Consider the following 19,214-nt stretch of genomic DNA (forward strand, 5'->3'; position numbering starts at 1 on the left):
TCTATTATAGGAACTAATAGATTTAATTTGATGAGTTGAAGAAAACTAATAGATTCTTTTAGCTGTAAAGCAAAGTCTGCAGAGCCTGCCTCTCAAGCTGATCCCCACACCTCCGATATTCTTCCCCAAAAGTATCTGTACAAGTTACGTGGCACCTGCCCACAAACAGGTTCTTGGTGACATTCTGTCTTTTTAAATAAAAATAAAATAAAATAAAATTATATATATATATAAATTTTTTAAATGTATATAATGTGTGTATATATATTTATATAATATTTCTCACTATCAACTCTGCCCTCAAAAGCAAAAAAAAAAAAAATTCAGGAAAGTAGAAAAATTATCTAATCTTTTGATAGTCGGATGGAGGTCTACTTAGGAAGATACTTACAACAAAATGTGACTGACCAGTAGAGGGGGCATGAGCATCACATTTGGTATTCTTGAAGGAAATAAACCAGAAGAATGAGGTCACAAAGTAGCATAAATTAGACATAAAGCAAACTTAGAGCCACTAAAAACGTTTTGTAAACACTTCTTATCTTTGCATTCTTGAATGGCATATGAAGAAGTAATGTTATAGATACCAGAGGAATGAATCCAACAGTGCATTTCTTACTTGAGCTCTTCCGCATTCCAATTCGTTTTACTTAATGACATGGTATGTGACTTCATTTTAACACCGTTTTTCCATCATGACACAGATGTGCAAAATCTTCAACTTGATGTGGCAAAATACTTGTTGGGTGACCTTTTACCCTCACATATTTAGAGATTGTTCTCTTCAAGCAGAACAACTCCTCTTGGTTGATATCGTAGTGAGTAAACCGGTTTTGGTGACAGGGAGCCTAATACCATCAGCAGTTGGGGACGAGGCCCTAGAGTCAAACAGATGACTCTTCAAAATCTGAATCCACCACTTGCTCGCTTGGTGGCCTTGAGCAGATTGTGTTAACTCGCTAAGATTTGGTCCATTTGTAAAAGGAAGATTGTAGTAGAAACCAAAACTAGAATTGGTGTGTGGGTTAATTATAACCTAATAATAAAACATAGCAGAGGAGTTGGTATCATATTTTCCTTTCCATTCAAGTGCAGAGAATTGAATTATCTTTGATTCATGACACTCTGATTATTGGCCTCAGCATGGCCCTCTTTTGTTTAGATGTGCTATGTAGTTTTTTGTGTATTTGTTTGTTATTAATGATATAAATGTAAACCAGCCACCCAATATAAGAATTAGAACATTAACAATCATTTACACCCACCTCTGGGTTTCTCCCCAATCTATTCTTCTACTGCCCCTTCCTTGAATTTTGAGGTTATTATTATAACTTATTTTTTAAATTACAGCTCTATCACACATTTGTATTTCTAAAGATCATTCCATTTTCTTTAGTTTTAACATGATTAAAAGGGAATTAAACTCTAAGATCTTTGGGAACTTCCTTTTTTAAAAAACTGTATCACTCAGACTATTCATGTTTTTGTTTATAGCTATTTGTTTGGTTACATAATATGACATTGTGTGAAGTTGCCACGTTTATTTATCCATTTCCTATCAATAAATATTTGGGTTGTTTCAAGTATTTATCTCACTAAATGTTTCCAGTGCTCCTGGGAATGTTTTTGTTAACATCACCTATGGTACATGGAGTTTCTCTTATGTGTATACTTAGAAGAAGAATTGCTGAGTTACGGCATATAGAAACATTCAATCTTTAGATAATAACAGACTTCCCAAAGTGGCCATACTCATTTACACTTTCAAGAGTTTATATAAGATACCCTGTCAATTCATATTTGCTGTAATAATTGGCACTGTCATACTCCTTAATTTTGCCCACTGAATGGGTCTAAATTGGTATCTCATTGTGGTTTTAATTTGCCTTTCCCAATCAGTGAAGTTGACCATCTCATAATGATTTTATTGGTCATATGTGTTTTTACTCCGAAATGTCTGTATTTCTTGCCCATATTCTATGGGCTAGTCTTTTCCTTATTAATTTTAAGAAATCTTTATTCTTCCTATTAATCTTTTGTTGGCCTATTAGGTTGTAAAAGCTTTCTTCCTATTGGTACCCTCTCTTTCTGTAAGATTCTTTTTGATGTTCAAATCTTAATTTTAATATAGCCAGATTTATTGATCTTTTTTTAAATTTTTATTTATTTATGATAGTCACACACAGAAAGAGAGAGAGAGAGAGAGAGAGAGAGGCAGAGACACAGGCAGAGGGAGAAGCAGGCTCCATGCACTGGGAGCCCGACGTGGGATTTGATCCCGGGACTCTAGGATCGCGCCCTGGGCCAAAGGCAGGCACTAAACCGCTGCGCCACCCAGGGATCCCCAGATTTATTGATCTTTTAAAATGTATCTTTAATAAATGCTTCTCACTCCAAAACCAGAAAGATATTTACCTATATCTTCTAATAGAATTTGTAAAATTTTACTTTTAATATTCAAGTCTTTAATTTATCTAGAGTTCTTTTTTCACAAATGGTATGAAGTAGGGATCAGTATCTGTTTTATATAGATAACCATTTTTTACAAATCCATTTATAAGATAGTCCTTCTATTCCCTATTGATCTGCCACAATACATCTATCATATATTAAAGTTCCATAAATGTATGGCTCTGAGTTTTTCATCTGCCCAAAGGTTTATTTTTCTACTTTTGAACAAATACCATACTATGTTTATACTGTAGCTTCAAAGTAAATCCTGTTACCTAGTAAAGAAAATCTTTCCTCCCTATTCTTGTTCTTTAGAAATGTTTGGACTTCTTGGGCCTTGACTCTTCCAAGAATAAGAGATCAAGTTCCATTAAAATCCTATTGAAATTTTTGCTGGGATTGTAGTAAGCCTATAAACCAATATGAGAATTGAAATATTTACAATCCTAAAGATTTTTCCCTTAAAGAAATAAATACCCTAGAATTTCACTTCATTTATTTAGAACTTCTTTGTCTAGTAAATCTCAATAGTTTTACACTTTCTTCATAGAAATCCTGCACATCTTTTTAAAACTTTTATCTGACATTTAAAAATATGTCAGAGGTGGTGTCTTTTGTTAAATTTTGTGATTATTTTGGCACGCAGGAATTAGCTAACTTTGCTAAATTCTCCTGTTATTTCTACTTGCCCCAGGAGTCCTTGATTTTCTCTGAAGCAATCATGCCACCAGCAAATAATGACTGTTCTATTTCCTCCTTCCAATTCTTATTCCTCTACCTTCTTTTTCTTGCCTTACCATACCAACAAAAACTGTCGATACAAGATCAAACAGAAGTGATGATACAGGGCACCCTTGTCTCATTCCTGATTTTAAATTGAATGCTACTGTTGTTCACCATTAAGTATGTTTGCCATGGTGTAATTCTCTTTCATCAGATTAAGCAAATTCTTGACTTGGTAAGAATTTTTATCATGAATTTATACTAAATTTCTTTTTAAAAAAAGTTGCATGGTGACATTTTATTTCCTGCTTTAGGGAGGGTATACTTTTTCAGTTATTTTTTTATAAATTTATTTTTTATTGGTGTTCAATTTGCCAACATATAGAATAACACCCAGTGCTCATCCCAAGTGCCCACCTCAGTGCCCGTCATACTAAATTTCTATGAAATATTTATCCGTATCTTTTTTTTAAAAGATTTTATTCATTTGAGAGAGAGCATGAGAAGAGGGAGGGACAGAGAGAGGGGAAGAAGCAGACTCCCCACTGAGCATAGCGCCTGATGCGGAGCTTGATCCCAGGACCCTGAGATCATGATCTGAGCCAAAGGTAGACACAACCAAGACACCCAGGTGCCTCTCTCTATATCTTTTTAAATGACTGTGTTATTTTTGCCCTCAAAGCTGTTAATGTTATGAATTACACTTACAGATTTTCTGTAAATCTATTTGCATACTTCAGACAACTCTACATGGCGTATCTTACTTTGTATACTCTGTAGGACTAACTTTGCAAATATTTTTATTTAGGATTTCTACACTGAGATCCCAAAGAAATAATCTGTAATTTTTCTTTCTCAGACTATCCTTGTCTTACCTGGGGATTGGGGATCAAGATTGCATGGCCTCATGTGATGAGATAAGCATTGGGTGTTATATGCAACTGATGAATTAATGAACTCTACATCTGAAACTAGTGATGTGCCATATGTTGGTTAATTGAATTTAAATTTTTTTAAAAATTATGGCCTTATGGCCACTTACTTATGGCCTCATAAGTGAGTTAGGGAATACCCCTCTTTTTCTATTCTCTATTACACTTTGTAATAAGTTTGGTATGTTTTGTAAAAGTTTAGTAGAACTTGCCTACAAAACCACTGGTCTCAGATGATTTTTATATTGCTTTAATGTCTTTAACAGATAGTGTAGCACTACTAAGGACTTCTATTTCTTCTTAATTCTATCAGTAGATTACATTTTTCTATGAATCTGTCCATCTACTTCAAATGTGTTTATGTAGTGTGGAGATATTATGAACAACAAAATGGACACTTTTGCTCTCAGTTTCATTTATGCTTCAGATTCTTGAAATTTTAAAGTTGTGACTAAAAGAAGGAGAATACTAGTTTTTTAATTACTTTTTTTTCCTTGATCATCCTTGCCACAGGATTGTCTTATTTTATTAGTTTCTTCAAAAAACCAACTTTTGATTCTGTTGATCTTCTGTATTATATTTTTGTTTTCTATTTCATTGATTTTGGCTATTTTTCTCATCTCCTCCTTTCTCCTCCCTTCTACTTCCTATAAATTTATCATTTTATTTATTTTATATTTAAAATGTTTAACTTAAAGATAGCACCTCTTATTGTGTAGAATTTAAGTCTAGGTTATTACAAATTTTCTCATTTTATTTTCCTTGGTCTTTGCTAATTTTTGAAAGAAACACCAAATTTTATTCAAGTATTTGATTATCTTTACTTCCTACACCTCTAGCTACATCTCTTAAATTTGCTTCCTTCTGAGTCTCTTTTCTGATAGTGTTTTCAATATGGGTCCTTGTTTAACCGTTTGAGGCTTTATATGCCTGAAAATATTTTTATTATGCCAAAACAAATGATAATTTGACTGGATATAAATTTAGACTCAAAGCTCTTTTATCTTTTCAATACTTTAAAAATATTATCATTGTCAGAGTGCTCAGTCACTGTCAGGATGGCTCAGTCAGTTAAGAGTCTGCCTTCGGCTCAAGTCATGATCCCAGAGTCATGATCCCAGATTGAGCCCTGGGTAGGGCTCCCTGCTCAGCTGGGAATCTGCTTCTCCCTCTCCCCTTGGCCCTCCTTGCCACCGGTGCTGTCTCTCAAATAAATAAATAAAATCTTTAAAATAAAAACTAAAAATAAAAATATTACCATCGTCTTTCTGTTGCTCATATAAAGCCTAAGATCCTTTTCCATTAGAACTGACCTGTTTTCTCTCTCTAGAAACTCTTAGAATTTTATCTTTGCCTGTAAGATTTTTTATTTTACTATAATTTTACTAAAGGTTTCTCCTTATCACTCTTGTTTGGTGCTGCATATGAGGTTCTACAACTTGAATTCTGGGAAATTTGTTCTCATTACTTCAAATATTTCTTCTCCACTTTTATTTTTCTCTTCTTAAAAGAAGACTTCAGCTACCTCCATTTTGACCTCAAACTTTCCGACTCAGTAAATTCTTTCCCACTTAACTCTTAATTTAGGCAAAAGACACTACAGGCAGAGCATACCCCATAGAAACTGAAACTGCTCCTCAAGCAGTAAGGACTGCCCTGAGCTAGCAAGACCCCATCCATGACTGACCCCAAGACAATGATCCACCTGATTCTTGCTCCCTACCTGCATATACCCACCAACCTTTGTCCCACATTTTCCTTGTGTAAACTTAGAAGTATTTTCAGCACTTTCATTCTTTGTGACACTAGTCCACTGTCTTCCCAGTGTTGGCCTCACTGAAATAAATTCCTTTCTTGTTTTACCACCATTGGGTTTTGTCAGTGGAGAATGACCAAATTTGGTCTTTTTGGTACCCCCAGAGCCCAGTGCTCTTGCACCCCTGCACCCGACAATGTCTTGACACTCTACTTATCTATAAATTGAAGTTTTCATTGCAAATCAGTCTTTATCTGAAATTCAGTCTTTAACTTTTGTTTTATGTATTCTTTTTCTTCTTCCCTGCTTCCTTCTGGAAGAGCTCCTTAATCTGATCTTCCAGCTTGCTCATTTGTTTTTCAGCCATGTCCATTCTATCTCAACTGTTACATGATTTTTGCTCTTACATATTTTTCATGCCTGGTAATTCCTCTTGACTTCAGTGCTTTTCTTCCCAACTATTTATTATGGATATTTTATATTTGTTAAACCTTGGATTTAATATATTTACTTCTAGTGTCATCTTTGATTCAGGCTGTTGTTTTCTTTTGAAGTAGTTGTGCTCCTAATGTGTCATTACTTTGGCCTGTGAGCATATATTTCTCTGATGGTATCAGCTATTCTGAGCATTTGGTGTGGGAAAAGACCAAAGGGTAAATCCCAGTCTATGTCAACCTCCAGTGAGTTTAAGGAGGGGAGAAGGGATAACCCTAGGGTGAGAGCACCAGAGTACCATCATTAATTGCTCTGGCTGGGTATCATGTCATCAAGCAACTCTTGAAGTCAGGGCCCTATTTTCAGACCCACTCCACCCTCCACCCCTGAAGGAGAAGCAGTCTTAAGAGGAGGTACTCTTCGATTATAATTCACCAGCCCTCGGGGCTAGAGGGAGTTGTGGTGGCTTGTTCCATAAATGCTCAAGGGCAGTCATCCCCACCAGCTTTTCACACTCTGGCTTCTGGTTATGAGGCCACTGAAACCAGTAGTCTGAGCCTCTGTTGCTAATTCCACAAAGCCTTGCAGCATTTCTTTTCCTTCAGTGCCTGTGTTTCTTGGTCACATCACTTCAAAGAATGAAGAGAGAGACCAGGCAAAGAGTGGTAGGCAGCAAAGCAAAGTTAATTGGGTGATAGTACAAAGCTCCCCAAGCCAGAGTGCACTCCAGAGGGTTGTCCTGGGAGTTTCTAAATCTAGGGGTTTTTTATGAGATTGTTGTAGGGCTGTTTTAATCTTATTAACCCTCCATGTCCTGTCACCCAATCAGGTTTTTGTACACATGCTCATCTACCTATCAGGTAGTTGTTTATGTGGCAAAGGGTGGAGCGCTCCTTTCAGGGTGGTGTAGTATAACAAGATGGGGTCTTTTTCCTTTTAAGGGTAATTTCCTCTTAGGACAGGAAGGGGTAGGGTTGGAGGAAGGGGAGGGTTGGTAGGGAAGGCTAGCCCCTGCCTGCCTTTCTTCCAACTATCCACCATTAAAAGTGTCCTGCCCCAGGTTTCAGTTATACACACAGATATGTGTGTGCACGCACACACACACCCCATGCTTCCCTGTTCCTGGACATTTTTCCTGTCCCCCCACCCCCATCATTTCCTAGTTTCATGATGATTTTCCTCTACAATTCTTCCAAGATTGATCTTGGGGCCAGCATCCATCCCCTGGTAATTTCTATCTTGGCTAATTTAGAGCTTTACATAGATTTATACTAGGCAAATTATGAAACGAGTATCCTTTGGGAGCTTGGCTGCATTCAAAATCTCCATTACAATGCTTACCTAACTGAACGTCTTATCCCTATCATCAAGGTCTCTATGCTATTCCTTGCCTTCTTCACATTCCACTAATTGATGCTTATCTTTGCCCTATGGAGATACCTTATTAACCCCATCATGAAACTAATGGGGAAAATTAGAATAGCAGAGAGGAAGGCCTAGAGACTTTTTCTCCATGTAAGCAAAGTGCATTTAAATTGTGATTTTTCTGAAGGCTATTGCATTTGCTTTGTTTAATCCAAAGGAATAAGGCTTTACAGAAGGGAAGTAGCAGGCTGCTGGAGGAGACATTTTAGGCAAATGTGATTTTTTTAGCTTTCAAATTTCAACTGTGTAGAATCACATATCCATATAATAATTCCAATTAATGCTTATAAGCTAACAACAATTATTGTATAAGTCAACTTGTATCTTCTCAAGTCTAATGGATCAAAATCTACTTCATGATTTGATATATAGAATATCATGTAATGTGGTCCTAACCTACACCATCAGCCTATCCTTCTAATATCCTTTGTAACTCTTCAGTCGTGATATTTTCAGCTTCTTCCCACCTCAAGATACAAATCTTTTCACTTTCGCTGGTAAAGTTCTCCCTACATCTCATGCCCTGGCTTACTCCTAAATGCCATTTCCCTAGGGAAACTTCTTGACCTCTACACCCCCAGACCAGATCAGGACCTCATGTTACACAATCTTATAGCAGGCAGTACTTTTCTTTTAGAGCATTTACTGTAATTGAAATTAACCAGTGAAATATATGGAGAAGAGGGAAATTGGTATAACTACTGAGAAGCAGGAAAGAAAGCATTTGAATTTTTTTTTTTTGAGCAAATAAATATCCAACGCTTATTATGTTCCAGGCATTGTATCAAGTAACTTGGAATATAGTGGGGATAGAGGTAGACCACTCCTCTTCACTTTAATCACCCATTCTTGAGGATCTTCCCTGGATCTTACCACCACCTAAAATAATATCTAACTCAAATATACCAGCACAGACATGACTCTTTCTCAGGATCTTCCCTGCCCTCACTCTCATCTAATTTATACTTCACAAATTCTTAAGTCCTCCACTTTCTCATCCATCTCCCTGTCCCTTCTTATCCTCCTGTATTTCTCTCTCCAGACTGCATGGTGCTTGTTTTCAGTGGATTTTTCTTGCCTAATTCTCAACTCCCTTCCCCCTTTAACACTCAGCAAACTCCAGCCCTGTATCCATCTGACATCCAGGATACCAGACATTGCCGGAAAAGTCCCATGAGCATGTGGATTGGTATTCCTACCAATTCATGGTTTTCCCCCCTCACTTGAACTATCTTGGAACTTCCTGTTGCCCAGCAAGTTTGCTATGTGTCCTAGGCAACTTCCTCCCTCATTCTCATTGCAGATTTTTCACACCTCCACAACTCATCTAAAGCTTCCATTCCTCTACTCTCACACTCTGTGGATGGTCTGCTTCCTACTGCACAAAGGGTACTGATGCCAATGGTAAAGATTCTGCATTGTAAAATACCCACTTACCTGCAGACAAAGCAGCCTTGCTTCCTTTCCAACCTACAGTTGAGTAAAGGAAGCATCTCACCTCCTCACCAAAGAGTCCTTTGTGTTCTAGATTTCTTTGTCCTTTGCTCTCATCACCTCTACTTCAATCTCTCCTCTGACTCTTTCCAAAAAATTAAGTCTCTACCAATTTAAAAAAAAAAAACAGCTTCTCTTGACTCTATGTCCCATCTACCTTCATTCTTTCACAGACAAATTTCTTGAAAAAAAATAAAACTGTCTATACTCCTTTTTTGTCACACTTCCCATTCGATGAATTCTTTCCATCTTTACCTTGCTTGAAATCTTTTTCATGATTGAGAGTATTACTTCCTTTTTGAAATTCTTCTGCCTCTCCTTGGTAGGGAGGGGATGCTTCTCTTATTTTCCCATTCCTGTGAGTGCTGATTCTGTTTTTTCCTTCACTCTTTTATTTGGAAGGAAGGGGTTTAAGGGGAGAGGTAGGTGGGTGACTTGTTTTTGTATTTTATATTAAAAAAATTTTTTTTAAGATTTTATTTATTTGAAAGAATGTGTGAGAGGAAGAGCGAGACAGCACAAGCTGAGGGGAGGGCCAGAGGGACAGGGAGAAGCAGACTCCCCACTAAGCAGAGATCCTAAAGCAGGACCAGATCCCAGGACTCTGGGATCATGACCTGAACAGAAGACAGATGCTTAACTGACTGAGTCACCCAGGTGCCTCTGTATTTTTATCTTTAGACTAGTGAACTAAGCAAATAAATTTTAATCCCCAGTCTTGGAGACTAAAAATATATGTAAATTTAAAAATAATTTTTGTAGTTACAAACAAGAAATTTAAGTTCAAACATTTAAACCATCTAAATGAATCTGGTAAAATTAGGTCAAAATTAATAGTCACCAAAATTGGATAATTATATTAAAAAACAAGTGTACACAGTTGTGGCTCCCAAAATACACCTACAAAACCAGAAAGAACAAGTCTACTGGTAAATTAGCTAATAAGGTTCCAGTTTTTACAATATAACATATTTTCTAAGACTTCAGATGAGAAAAGAATGACTACTTACTTGTAATGTTTATTCCCTTAAGAGATGAGTCATAATGGTGAAAACTCAAAACCAGGCCCCTCATGAATCTGTGGGTGTATCCCCTGAGCTGTGAGTAACAGGTGGCTGCAATGTCTTCTCCTCAATGCTTGGTATTCCCATTGCATGATACCCTCTGCATCCTTGACTTCACCTAACGGTATAATCAATCTCTAAATTTTCTACCTAGTTCTCTCCACTGAGCTCCAGAATTATGTATCCAGAGCTTATAAACAGCAATAAGAACACATAGCTCCTAGCACAACTCACTCTGTGCCAGCACCCAGTCATAATATATGTTGATATTGGCAAATTATTTGTCTTCACAATATCTTCATATATATTAGAGAAATAAGAACTAAGTGTCTGAATGAAATAGATTGTATGTTCTTTGAGGACTGGGTTCAGATTTTCATCCACCTTTGTATGTTTAGTGTCCAGCAGAGTAAATGGTACATGGTAAGCTCTCAGTAATTGGTTGCACCTGTTACTCCTGTCAAAAGCCTGGTAGCAATCTTCAACATCTCTGTCTTCCTCATCCCTTACATTTCATCACTGCCACAGTTGGAATCCATTGCTCCAGCAGCTTCCTACCAGTTGCAGCTTCAGAATTTCTTTGAAGGGGTTGAAGAGCAGCAGTCTGGCTAAAAGGAGAAGAGAGAGCCCTCCGTGACTGGGTCTCCTATCTTTCCATTTTGTCTGTGAACTCTTTCATCACTGAGTCTCAAAGTCCATAATTGATGGCAGTTATCTGAGCGCATCATGCCTCTTCATACCTTTAGGACCATCATTCATGATGCTTCTTCTTCAGATGCTCATCCAAGCTTTTCCCACCTGGGCAAGTCTTACTACGCCTTCACAATTCAAGTTTCATCTTTTGGAAGCCTTCCTGCAAACCCTTAAATTAAGCTAAATGCTTCTCCTTTAAGCTCCCTGTGCAAACCTCTTCTCTTGGCTCTCACCACATTAAATTACAAGTATTTGTTTATGTGTCTACCCTCCTCACAATAATCTTCTGAAGTAGGCCCTGCTCTTAGCACTATTTAACAGATAACAAACTTAAGCAGAGAAAGGCTACGCAATTTTCCCAAGGTCACCAGCTAAGAAGTAGTAGATCCACGATTCACATTCAAGAACTCAGATTTTAGAGCTCCCACTCAAAAGCATAAGATCCCCAAGAGCAGAGACTAGCTTTTTCACGTTTGCATCCTCAGTGTCATCTATGGTGCCTAGCACATGAATGCAATAAATGTCAAAGTAAACTGCATTTGTGGAGTTCTGCTTAAAAGTTCAAGAATTTCAAAAATGACTAAGATACGATTCTTATCTCAAAGAAGTTCACAAACACCCTATTGAGATTAGGGGAGATTAGTAAAATACTCCAATAATAGGAAATAATGAGCTAAATGGAAAGGAACTGAGAATTGAGTAGCTTGTACTTTGAAATGTTGATATTAGAATACTGAGGACCCTCTTTAGAATCTTATCCCAGTGGTGCCTGGGTGGCTCAGTTGGTTGGGTGTCTGCTTTTGACTCAGGTCATGATCCCAGGGTCCTGCTCCATGGGAGCTGGCTTCTCTCTCTCCTCTCTGCCCATGATCTCTGTTGCTATCTCTCTCTCAAACAAATGAATAAAATCTTTAAAAAACAAACAAAATCTAATTATAAAACAAAACAAAGCAAAACAAGAATCTTATCCCAATAGTACAGACATAGAATCTTCCTGGGGGCACCTAGGTGGCTCAGGCAGTTGAGTGTCCAACTCTTGATTTCAGCTCGGGTCATGATCTCAAGGTTGTGGAATTGAGCCCTGTGTCAGTCTCCACACTCAGTTGAAGTCTGCCTGAGATTGTTTCCCCTCTCCTTGCCCTTCCCCCTGCTGGCATTATCTCTTGTCTCTAAAATAAATAAATAAATCTTAAAAAAAATATCTTCCTGGAACTCATGGTTGTATGAAAACCCAACTCCAATGGTTGTTGACCAATAAATTGTTGGACATCAAACTGGAAGACATCAAGTGACAAGCTCTAAAACTCTGGCCCAGGATTTGCCCTGTTTACCAGTTAACCCTACCCGTCATAAGCCATACACTGTGGTAATTATTCTTTATATCACTGTTCTGGTACAATAAAGATATAGAAGGCATGCTGATAGAACTAGCCTATGGCTCCAAGAACAAAGATTAGGTAATTTGATACATGGCCGAGTAAAGAATCAAAATGGTTCTATTACCTCGAACAATGAGCAAAATCAGTAAGATGACATTTTAACTATCAGAATTTCCATTTATATTTATAAAAAATCAACTGCCCAGGAAAATGGTAATAATAATTGTTATTTCTAAAGACCCAGAAATTTTAGTTGGCCTTAATCTTAACCCTGGGCTATAGCTGCCAAAACCAGCACAATCTTTGGCTGACAGAGTATGAGTAGAGGTCTAGATCAAAGGACAGATGGGCCAGTGTTCTGCATTGCTTAGACTACACCTGGGCTACTGTGTTCAGTTTGGGGAACAATATTTGAAGAGACATTGAAAAACCAGAGTCCAGAGAAGCACAAGAAGAAAGGGGAGAGAGCTAGAAACATAATTAGCTAGACTGTGAAGTTGAGAATGTTTTGCCTTGACAATAGAAAAAAAATTACAATAGGTATGTGTCTGTTTATAAGGTCTTGCACCAGAGAAAAAGAACTAAAACTGGACAGAAGTCTGAAAAAGCAGCTTTGAATACAATATGAGTGTGTATTTTTTACTGAAATGAACTGTTTCACATAGATTACATGTGAGACGTGTAATGAAGCATGAAGCATGAAGCAGGAAACCACGGCTTGATGCCATCTGTCAAGTGTCTAGAGATTTCTGTATCAGATGGGAAGATGGACTCCTATGATACTCTCTGAGATCCCTTTCAAATTTAGGATCCTAAGAAAATCTGTCATCTGGGAGAAGATACAAAAATTTTGAAATTAATTTCAAAGTTTAGAGAGACTCACATGTTCTTCACTAGAGAAGATCCATTGCAGCTAAAACTACACTTGAAACATTGAAACCTGGGGCATGGTTATCCATCCTTTAAAGGAGCCAAAGAAAGTTTTGCTTAAATAATGTCAATCCTCTAGTTTTATTTCCATAATAGTATCTTCAATATAGTGGCACTCACATTTTCATTAACCTGACAGATTGATGCATATTTTGGGAATACTTCTATTTTATACCCATGAAAAGCTCTTGTAATTGGCACAGGTCAGTGATTTGGATTTTCTGATGTACTTTCTGTCTTGTGAAATATAAAAAGCAAAGTATTCATTTTAGCTTTTTAATCTCTTTTTTCTAAGCAAGGTCCTGCAATAAAGATTCCACCAGTTTTCTGTTTTGAACTAAATCTAAATTCAGTCCTAAGCCTACTGGTAGGTTGACTTTTATTCAGTCCTAAAAGGATAATACAGCAAAAAATGCAGATGTTGTTCATGATCAAGGAAACATGGTACTTGTCTTTTTTTCAAGTTCATGGGCTATCAGCTTCAGCAAAATATGTACAGCACTATGTGAACCATGAAGGTTCTTCCCCCTCATATTTCAAATCACTCTTTCATTAACTCTTTGCTAACTCTTCTCCTCATTCTACATTTTTTTCTAAGTTCAGTATGTTATAGAATTCTTATCTCAGCTTCTCACCAACATTAATTATTTATATATGTATACCCTTTTGGCTTTTGACATGTTATCATTTTTTAATCAACTGAATGGCAAATATAGTGAACTCACATTAGCTGGGCATATTGCATATTAAAGGTCAAGGAGATAGGAAATCTGGTATCCAGAGTACTCTACCTCATTGATACTAAAACTAGAGATGAAGAAGATGGGAATTAAATGAAGCCTCTCTTACCTTCTCTTTCTTCCTTTTATATTCTTTCTCCTGATGTGTGGTGGTGGTATGTGTTTGGTGGGGGAGGAAAGGAGAGGAGAAGAGACACACAAGATTAAAATTGCAGAGGGAAAAGTAAATCTCTTGGACTGAGGAAACAGAGCTGAATCACAGAGTCCAAGCTTGCAATACTTAGAACCCTGGAGAAATGTATGCGGACTATTTACAGCCTACTAGTAATTTTCAGTGGTGCACCTGCTGCATTTCCAAAGGGGCAAGGCTTATTTTTGGCACAACCCTCCTACTTACTTCTCCTCTATCTCTGGCTTCTCTTTCTCTGACCTCCAGACACTCAGCATCCTCATACTGATCTCTGGTTTGCCAAAAACCTGTTGGTACTCCCTGCCATCTCTTTCTCCTCTTTCCAGCTCCAAATCAAGTCTTATTCCCAGACTGTGCAAGGAGGTAGTTGGCCTGGTTATCTGATTAAAATAATCAGATAGAAAAGAGTCTGATTTCTGTTTGAAATATGTACTTTAAAGGAGGAGGTGTTAGTTTTAGTTGGGTCTTTATTTGCATTTTCTTGTTTTTTTTTTTTAATATATTTTTTTATTGAAGTTCAATTTGCCAACATATAGTATGACACCCAGTGCTCATCCCGTCAAGTGCCCCCCCCTCAGTGCCAGTCACCCCATCCCCCAACCTGCCTTCCCTTCCACTACTCCTTGTTCATTTTCCAGAGTTAGGAGTCTCTCATGTTTTGCCACCCTCTCTAATTTTTCCCATTCATTTTCCCTTATAATCCCTTTCACTATTTCTTATATTCCCCGTATGAGTGAAACCATATAATGTTTGTCCTTCTCCGATTGACTTACTTCACTCAGCATAATACCCTCCAGTTCCATCCACATTGAAGCAAATGGTGAGTGAGTATTTGTCGTTTCTAATGCCTGAGTAATATTCCATTGTATATATAGAACACATCTTCTTTATCCATTCATCTTTTGATGGACCCCAAGGCTCCCTCCACAGTTTGGCTATTGTGGACATTGCCGCTATAAACATTTGGGGTGCAGGTCCTGCCATTTCACTGCATCTGTATCTTTGGGGTAAATACCCAGTAGTGCAATTGCTGGGTCGTAAGGTAGCCCTATTTTTAACTCTTTGAGAAACCTCCACACAGTTTTCCAGAGTGGCTGTATCAGTTCACATTCCCACCAAAAGTGCAACAGGGTTCCCCTTTCTCCACATCCTCTCCAACAGCATTTTCTGGTTCTTGAGTAAGTAGCTTTTCATCAAATTACCAAATTTCCACTCTCAGAGCACTTAAACACATTCATCTAACTGGCAAAATGTATATGAAAACTCTTTGAGTTCAGGTATATATATGTGGGCTCCTGGTCTTGTTTGACAAATCCTCATCCTACTCTCCTCAATCCAGAAATCTCCCCCTCTTCACTTTTGCAAACAACGTAATTCACAGCAGAATAAGATATTGCTTGGGGAGAGTGCAAGACAAGCACAGTGAGCAGGTGGGCAGCCCAAGAACCAGCTGATTTTACACAAAGAATATTAAATTAATGAATACATATACACAGATATTTTCATTTAAAAAATTAAAACAGAGGTTGCAAGATCAATGCAATATCTACCATATACTCTTTATCTAGATTTACCAGTGTAACATTTTTCCACATTATCTATCTTTGCTAAACCATCTGAGAGTAAGTTACCTATATCAAAAGCTTTTATCCCTAAATATTTCAGTGTGTCTCTTAATAAGGGTACACTTTTTCATAATAATTACAAAATTCAAGAAGCTAAACATTTAAATAAAACTATTATCTAATATAGAACCTATATTAAAATTTCAACAATTGTCCTGAAAACATTCCTTCATAGCACTTTTCTCCGAATTCGGGATTACATGTTGCCTTTAGTGACAGTCTCTTTAATCCCTTAAATCTATAAGAGATTTCAGCCTTTTCTTTGTCATTCATGACAATGACCTTTCTTTTAAGAGTATAGGCCAGTGGATGAGTAGAACATTTCTCAATCTGAATTTTTCTGATTGTGATTAGATTCAGAATATGGATTCAGAATATATACGGGATCTTGTATCCTATCCTTGTATCTCACATCATACGGGCACATCATGTCATTTTTTCCCATAACTGGCTACATGATTATTTGGTTAGGGTGGTGCCTGTCCGATTTCTCAACTGCTACTACTTTGTCATGAATAAGAAATCTGAGGATACTTTGGGAGTATGTAAATATCTTGTCTCGGTGATTTTAATAACTATTTTAGGATTTTAAAATCTATTGACTATTCCATATCAGAATCAATTATTACCACAATGGTTGCAAAATGGTGACTTCCTAATTTCATCATTTCCTCCAGTGTAATAGTTGTCAAGAATTATTTCTCCCCTCCTGCCTTTATAGTCAACGTTTTAAGAATAAATATGCCTTTGTGTATTCTTTTTGGAAATTCATTGTGTTATAACCCATTTTGATCCTTACTCACTGGTGATGCTCAAATTGTCCCGGTTTTGGTAAGTGGAGGGGTAGCTTTCAAGCTGGCTCTCGTTTCCTTTTGACATGTGCTCCATTACTCTGAAAATCTTGTCTCCTGGCACAAGAGCTTCGTGGATATTTCATACTTTCCCTCTTTCTGCCCTCAAATCAACCATTTCTCAAGTCTGGTTCCTTTCAGCAGAGCTTGGCATTTAGAAAGCAAGATCTGAAGGCATGTGTAGTCTATCTCAAAATATGAAAATCACTGTGTTCCTGTTTCCTTGGGCCACTGCATGGAAGACTGGTGTGTAGTGGTCTGCAATCCTAGCTCCACCGTCACCTGCACGCCCCTGGCGATGGCCTTCCTTCCTTGGGGTTTGACTTATCATCTGAAAAGAAACTGGATTAGGTGCCTTTGCAGGGTCACCGACACGTTTGTGCATCTGGCAAAAGCTACACTCCCATCTCCCCAGAGACCGTCTCAAAAGAAGCAAAAAATTCGCATACATTTTAGGAGGAGCTGAGGCTCTGACGTCCGTCCCTGGCTCTGGCTCGGGAGCTCTGTGTGTCTTCAGACGCTGACATTCCGTGAGGACGTCCGTGAGCGACCGTGCTGCTGTCAGAATGATTCCTCCTCAGACATCAACGTGTGGAGGGATTTATGTAGAAACAGGATCTCTATGGATCCGAAGAAAGGCCCGCGAGCAACGCGCTGCCTCAGGCGGTCCTCCGCCGCGGCCGCAGCTGCGGGCGCTGGGCAGGCACAGGTGAGAGGTTTTGGCGGGAAGGCCCCCAGGTGGACGGAGAGGGCGGGGGCGGGGGAAGGAAGAGCGCCGAGCCGGGGCGGGCCGCTGCACCCCTCCGTTCCGCCCACCAGGGCCCGCTCTTGCCCTTCGGCTGGGCGGCCGCCCCGCCCCTGGCAGCCGCGAGGCGGCGGAGAAGCCCGGGCGCCCGAGTCCGGAAGGAACGCGCCGTCCAGGCCCCGCCCGTCTCCCCCCGCGCCCGCCCTCCCGGCCGCCGACGTCTGCGGGGCTCCGGTCGCCATGGCGACCAATCGAGGCCCGGGCCCGCCCCCGCCTCCCGGCCCCGGCCCCCTGACGTCGGCGCACGTCAGCGGCGGCGCGCGCCTGGCTGGGCCCAGCCGAGCGGGAGGGAGCGAGCGAGGGAGCGAGCGGAGCGGCGTCGCCGGAGCCCAGCCGCGCCGCCGGCCCGCCAGCCCGCCCGCCCGCCGGCCCGCCCGCCCGCGCTCCAGTCCGCCGTGTCTAGCAGCGGGGCCCAGCATGGTCATGGCGGATGGCCCGAAGCACTTGCAGCGCGGGCCGGTCCGGGTGGGGTTCTACGACATCGAGGGCACGCTGGGCAAGGGTAACTTCGCTGTGGTGAAGCTGGGGCGGCACCGGATCACCAAGACGGAGGTGCGGCCCGGGGCTCGGCGGGAGTGCGAGGCGGGCGTCCGGGGGAGAGGGGCGGCCGCGGCGGGCGGGTGCGGGCGGACGGCTGGGTCTCTAGCGGCGGCGGGGGGCCTGGGAGGCGCGGGGCCCGGCACCGCACCCGCACCGCACCCGCACCCGGGGTCGTCCGCTTGGGAACCCGGCCACCCGGCCGCCCGGCCGGGGCTTCGCCTTGTCTGCGCCGCCCGCGGTGGCCGCACGGAATTTCTCCCCGAGCCTCCCACCCGGGCCGTGACCCGGTCTGTGGCCTCCGCTCCGGAGCCCAAGTTCCGCGTCTTCCCTGCTCTCGGCGGGGGGTGGGGTGGGAGGGGAGTGCGGGCGCGGGTGCTCCCGGGCCGCGCGGCGAGGGGCCGGCTGCGCCCGGGCTCCGGGGCTCCCGGGACGGGGCACTGCGGCGCCCCCGTGAGCGCGGCGCCTCTCCCGGGCCCCGCGGGGAAGGGGCCCCGGTGGCCGGGAATGCCCGGACGGCCATTGTCCATCTCCTCTCCTTCCTTTTGCCCGACAGCGTCTCGGAGTGGGTGTCAGGCGGGCTTGATCCCGCGCCTGAGGCTTTTCCATCTAATACTCCAGACAATAGAACGGGTTAGGATGGTCATCTCTGCGTTGGCACAGCGGGCGGCTGGGTCTCGCTCCGCCCGGGTCGCCCCTACCAGGTGCGCGTCCTGGCGGCGCACACGCGTTCCCTAAGCCACCTCGATCCTGCGTCTCTACTCCTAGAGCCCTCAAGCTGCTTCCTGGCGCTGAATCCGGCAGCCCCCACTCCGCGGCACATTCTGATGCACCGTACAGATTTCCTCCCCAGTCTCCCTTCTTACCTAACCCGCCCCCCTTCCTTTCACTGCCTCAAGCTGCTCTCCTCAGGGTCTCTATTTTAAGACGTGCAAATTAAATACTTCAGGAAAACAGTAGAAACAAAACCATTCTTTAGAATAAAACCTTGTGTTTTTGATGTACTCTACCCTGCCTTAGTGTAGTTGTTCTGGAGTTTCGTCCCTTTTCGGGTTGTTGTTTTCTCTCTCTCTCTCTCTCTCTCCTCTTTCTTCCCTTTCCCCCAGTTTTCATCCTACTCAGTTTTTCCCCTTATTCGTGCGAATGTGCTACAGTTTGAATATGCACTAACCTACGAAATGGAT

The 19,214-nt window shown here is 40.9% G+C and overlaps 1 protein-coding gene and 1 long non-coding RNA gene across 7 annotated transcripts in view; one reads left to right on the forward strand and one right to left on the reverse strand.

The window, feature by feature from the left end:
- LOC144311236 (uncharacterized) overlaps window positions 1–17,610 on the reverse strand; it is a 79,036-nt gene extending 61,426 nt beyond the window's left edge. For 4 of the 6 annotated variants that reach the window (XR_013376813.1, XR_013376817.1, XR_013376816.1 and 1 more), the window contains exon 1: window positions 17,138–17,610. This is a non-coding gene — a long non-coding RNA (uncharacterized LOC144311236). The remainder of the gene's footprint in view (window positions 1–17,137) is intronic. The other 2 variants (XR_013376812.1, XR_013376814.1) reach the window with 2 other exon arrangements.
- A 247-nt stretch (window positions 17,611–17,857) lies between these two features.
- SIK2 (salt inducible kinase 2) overlaps window positions 17,858–19,214 on the forward strand; it is a 126,104-nt gene continuing 124,747 nt past the window's right edge. Inside the window, exon 1 of the mRNA XM_077893447.1 lies at window positions 17,858–18,045. Within this exon, the coding sequence (XP_077749573.1) occupies window positions 17,911–18,045 (135 nt within the window). The 5' untranslated portion in view covers window positions 17,858–17,910. The remainder of the gene's footprint in view (window positions 18,046–19,214) is intronic.

This window comes from Canis aureus, chromosome 3 (genome assembly GCF_053574225.1).
Source record: "Canis aureus isolate CA01 chromosome 3, VMU_Caureus_v.1.0, whole genome shotgun sequence".
In the NCBI taxonomy this organism is placed as follows: Eukaryota; Metazoa; Chordata; class Mammalia; order Carnivora; family Canidae; genus Canis; species Canis aureus.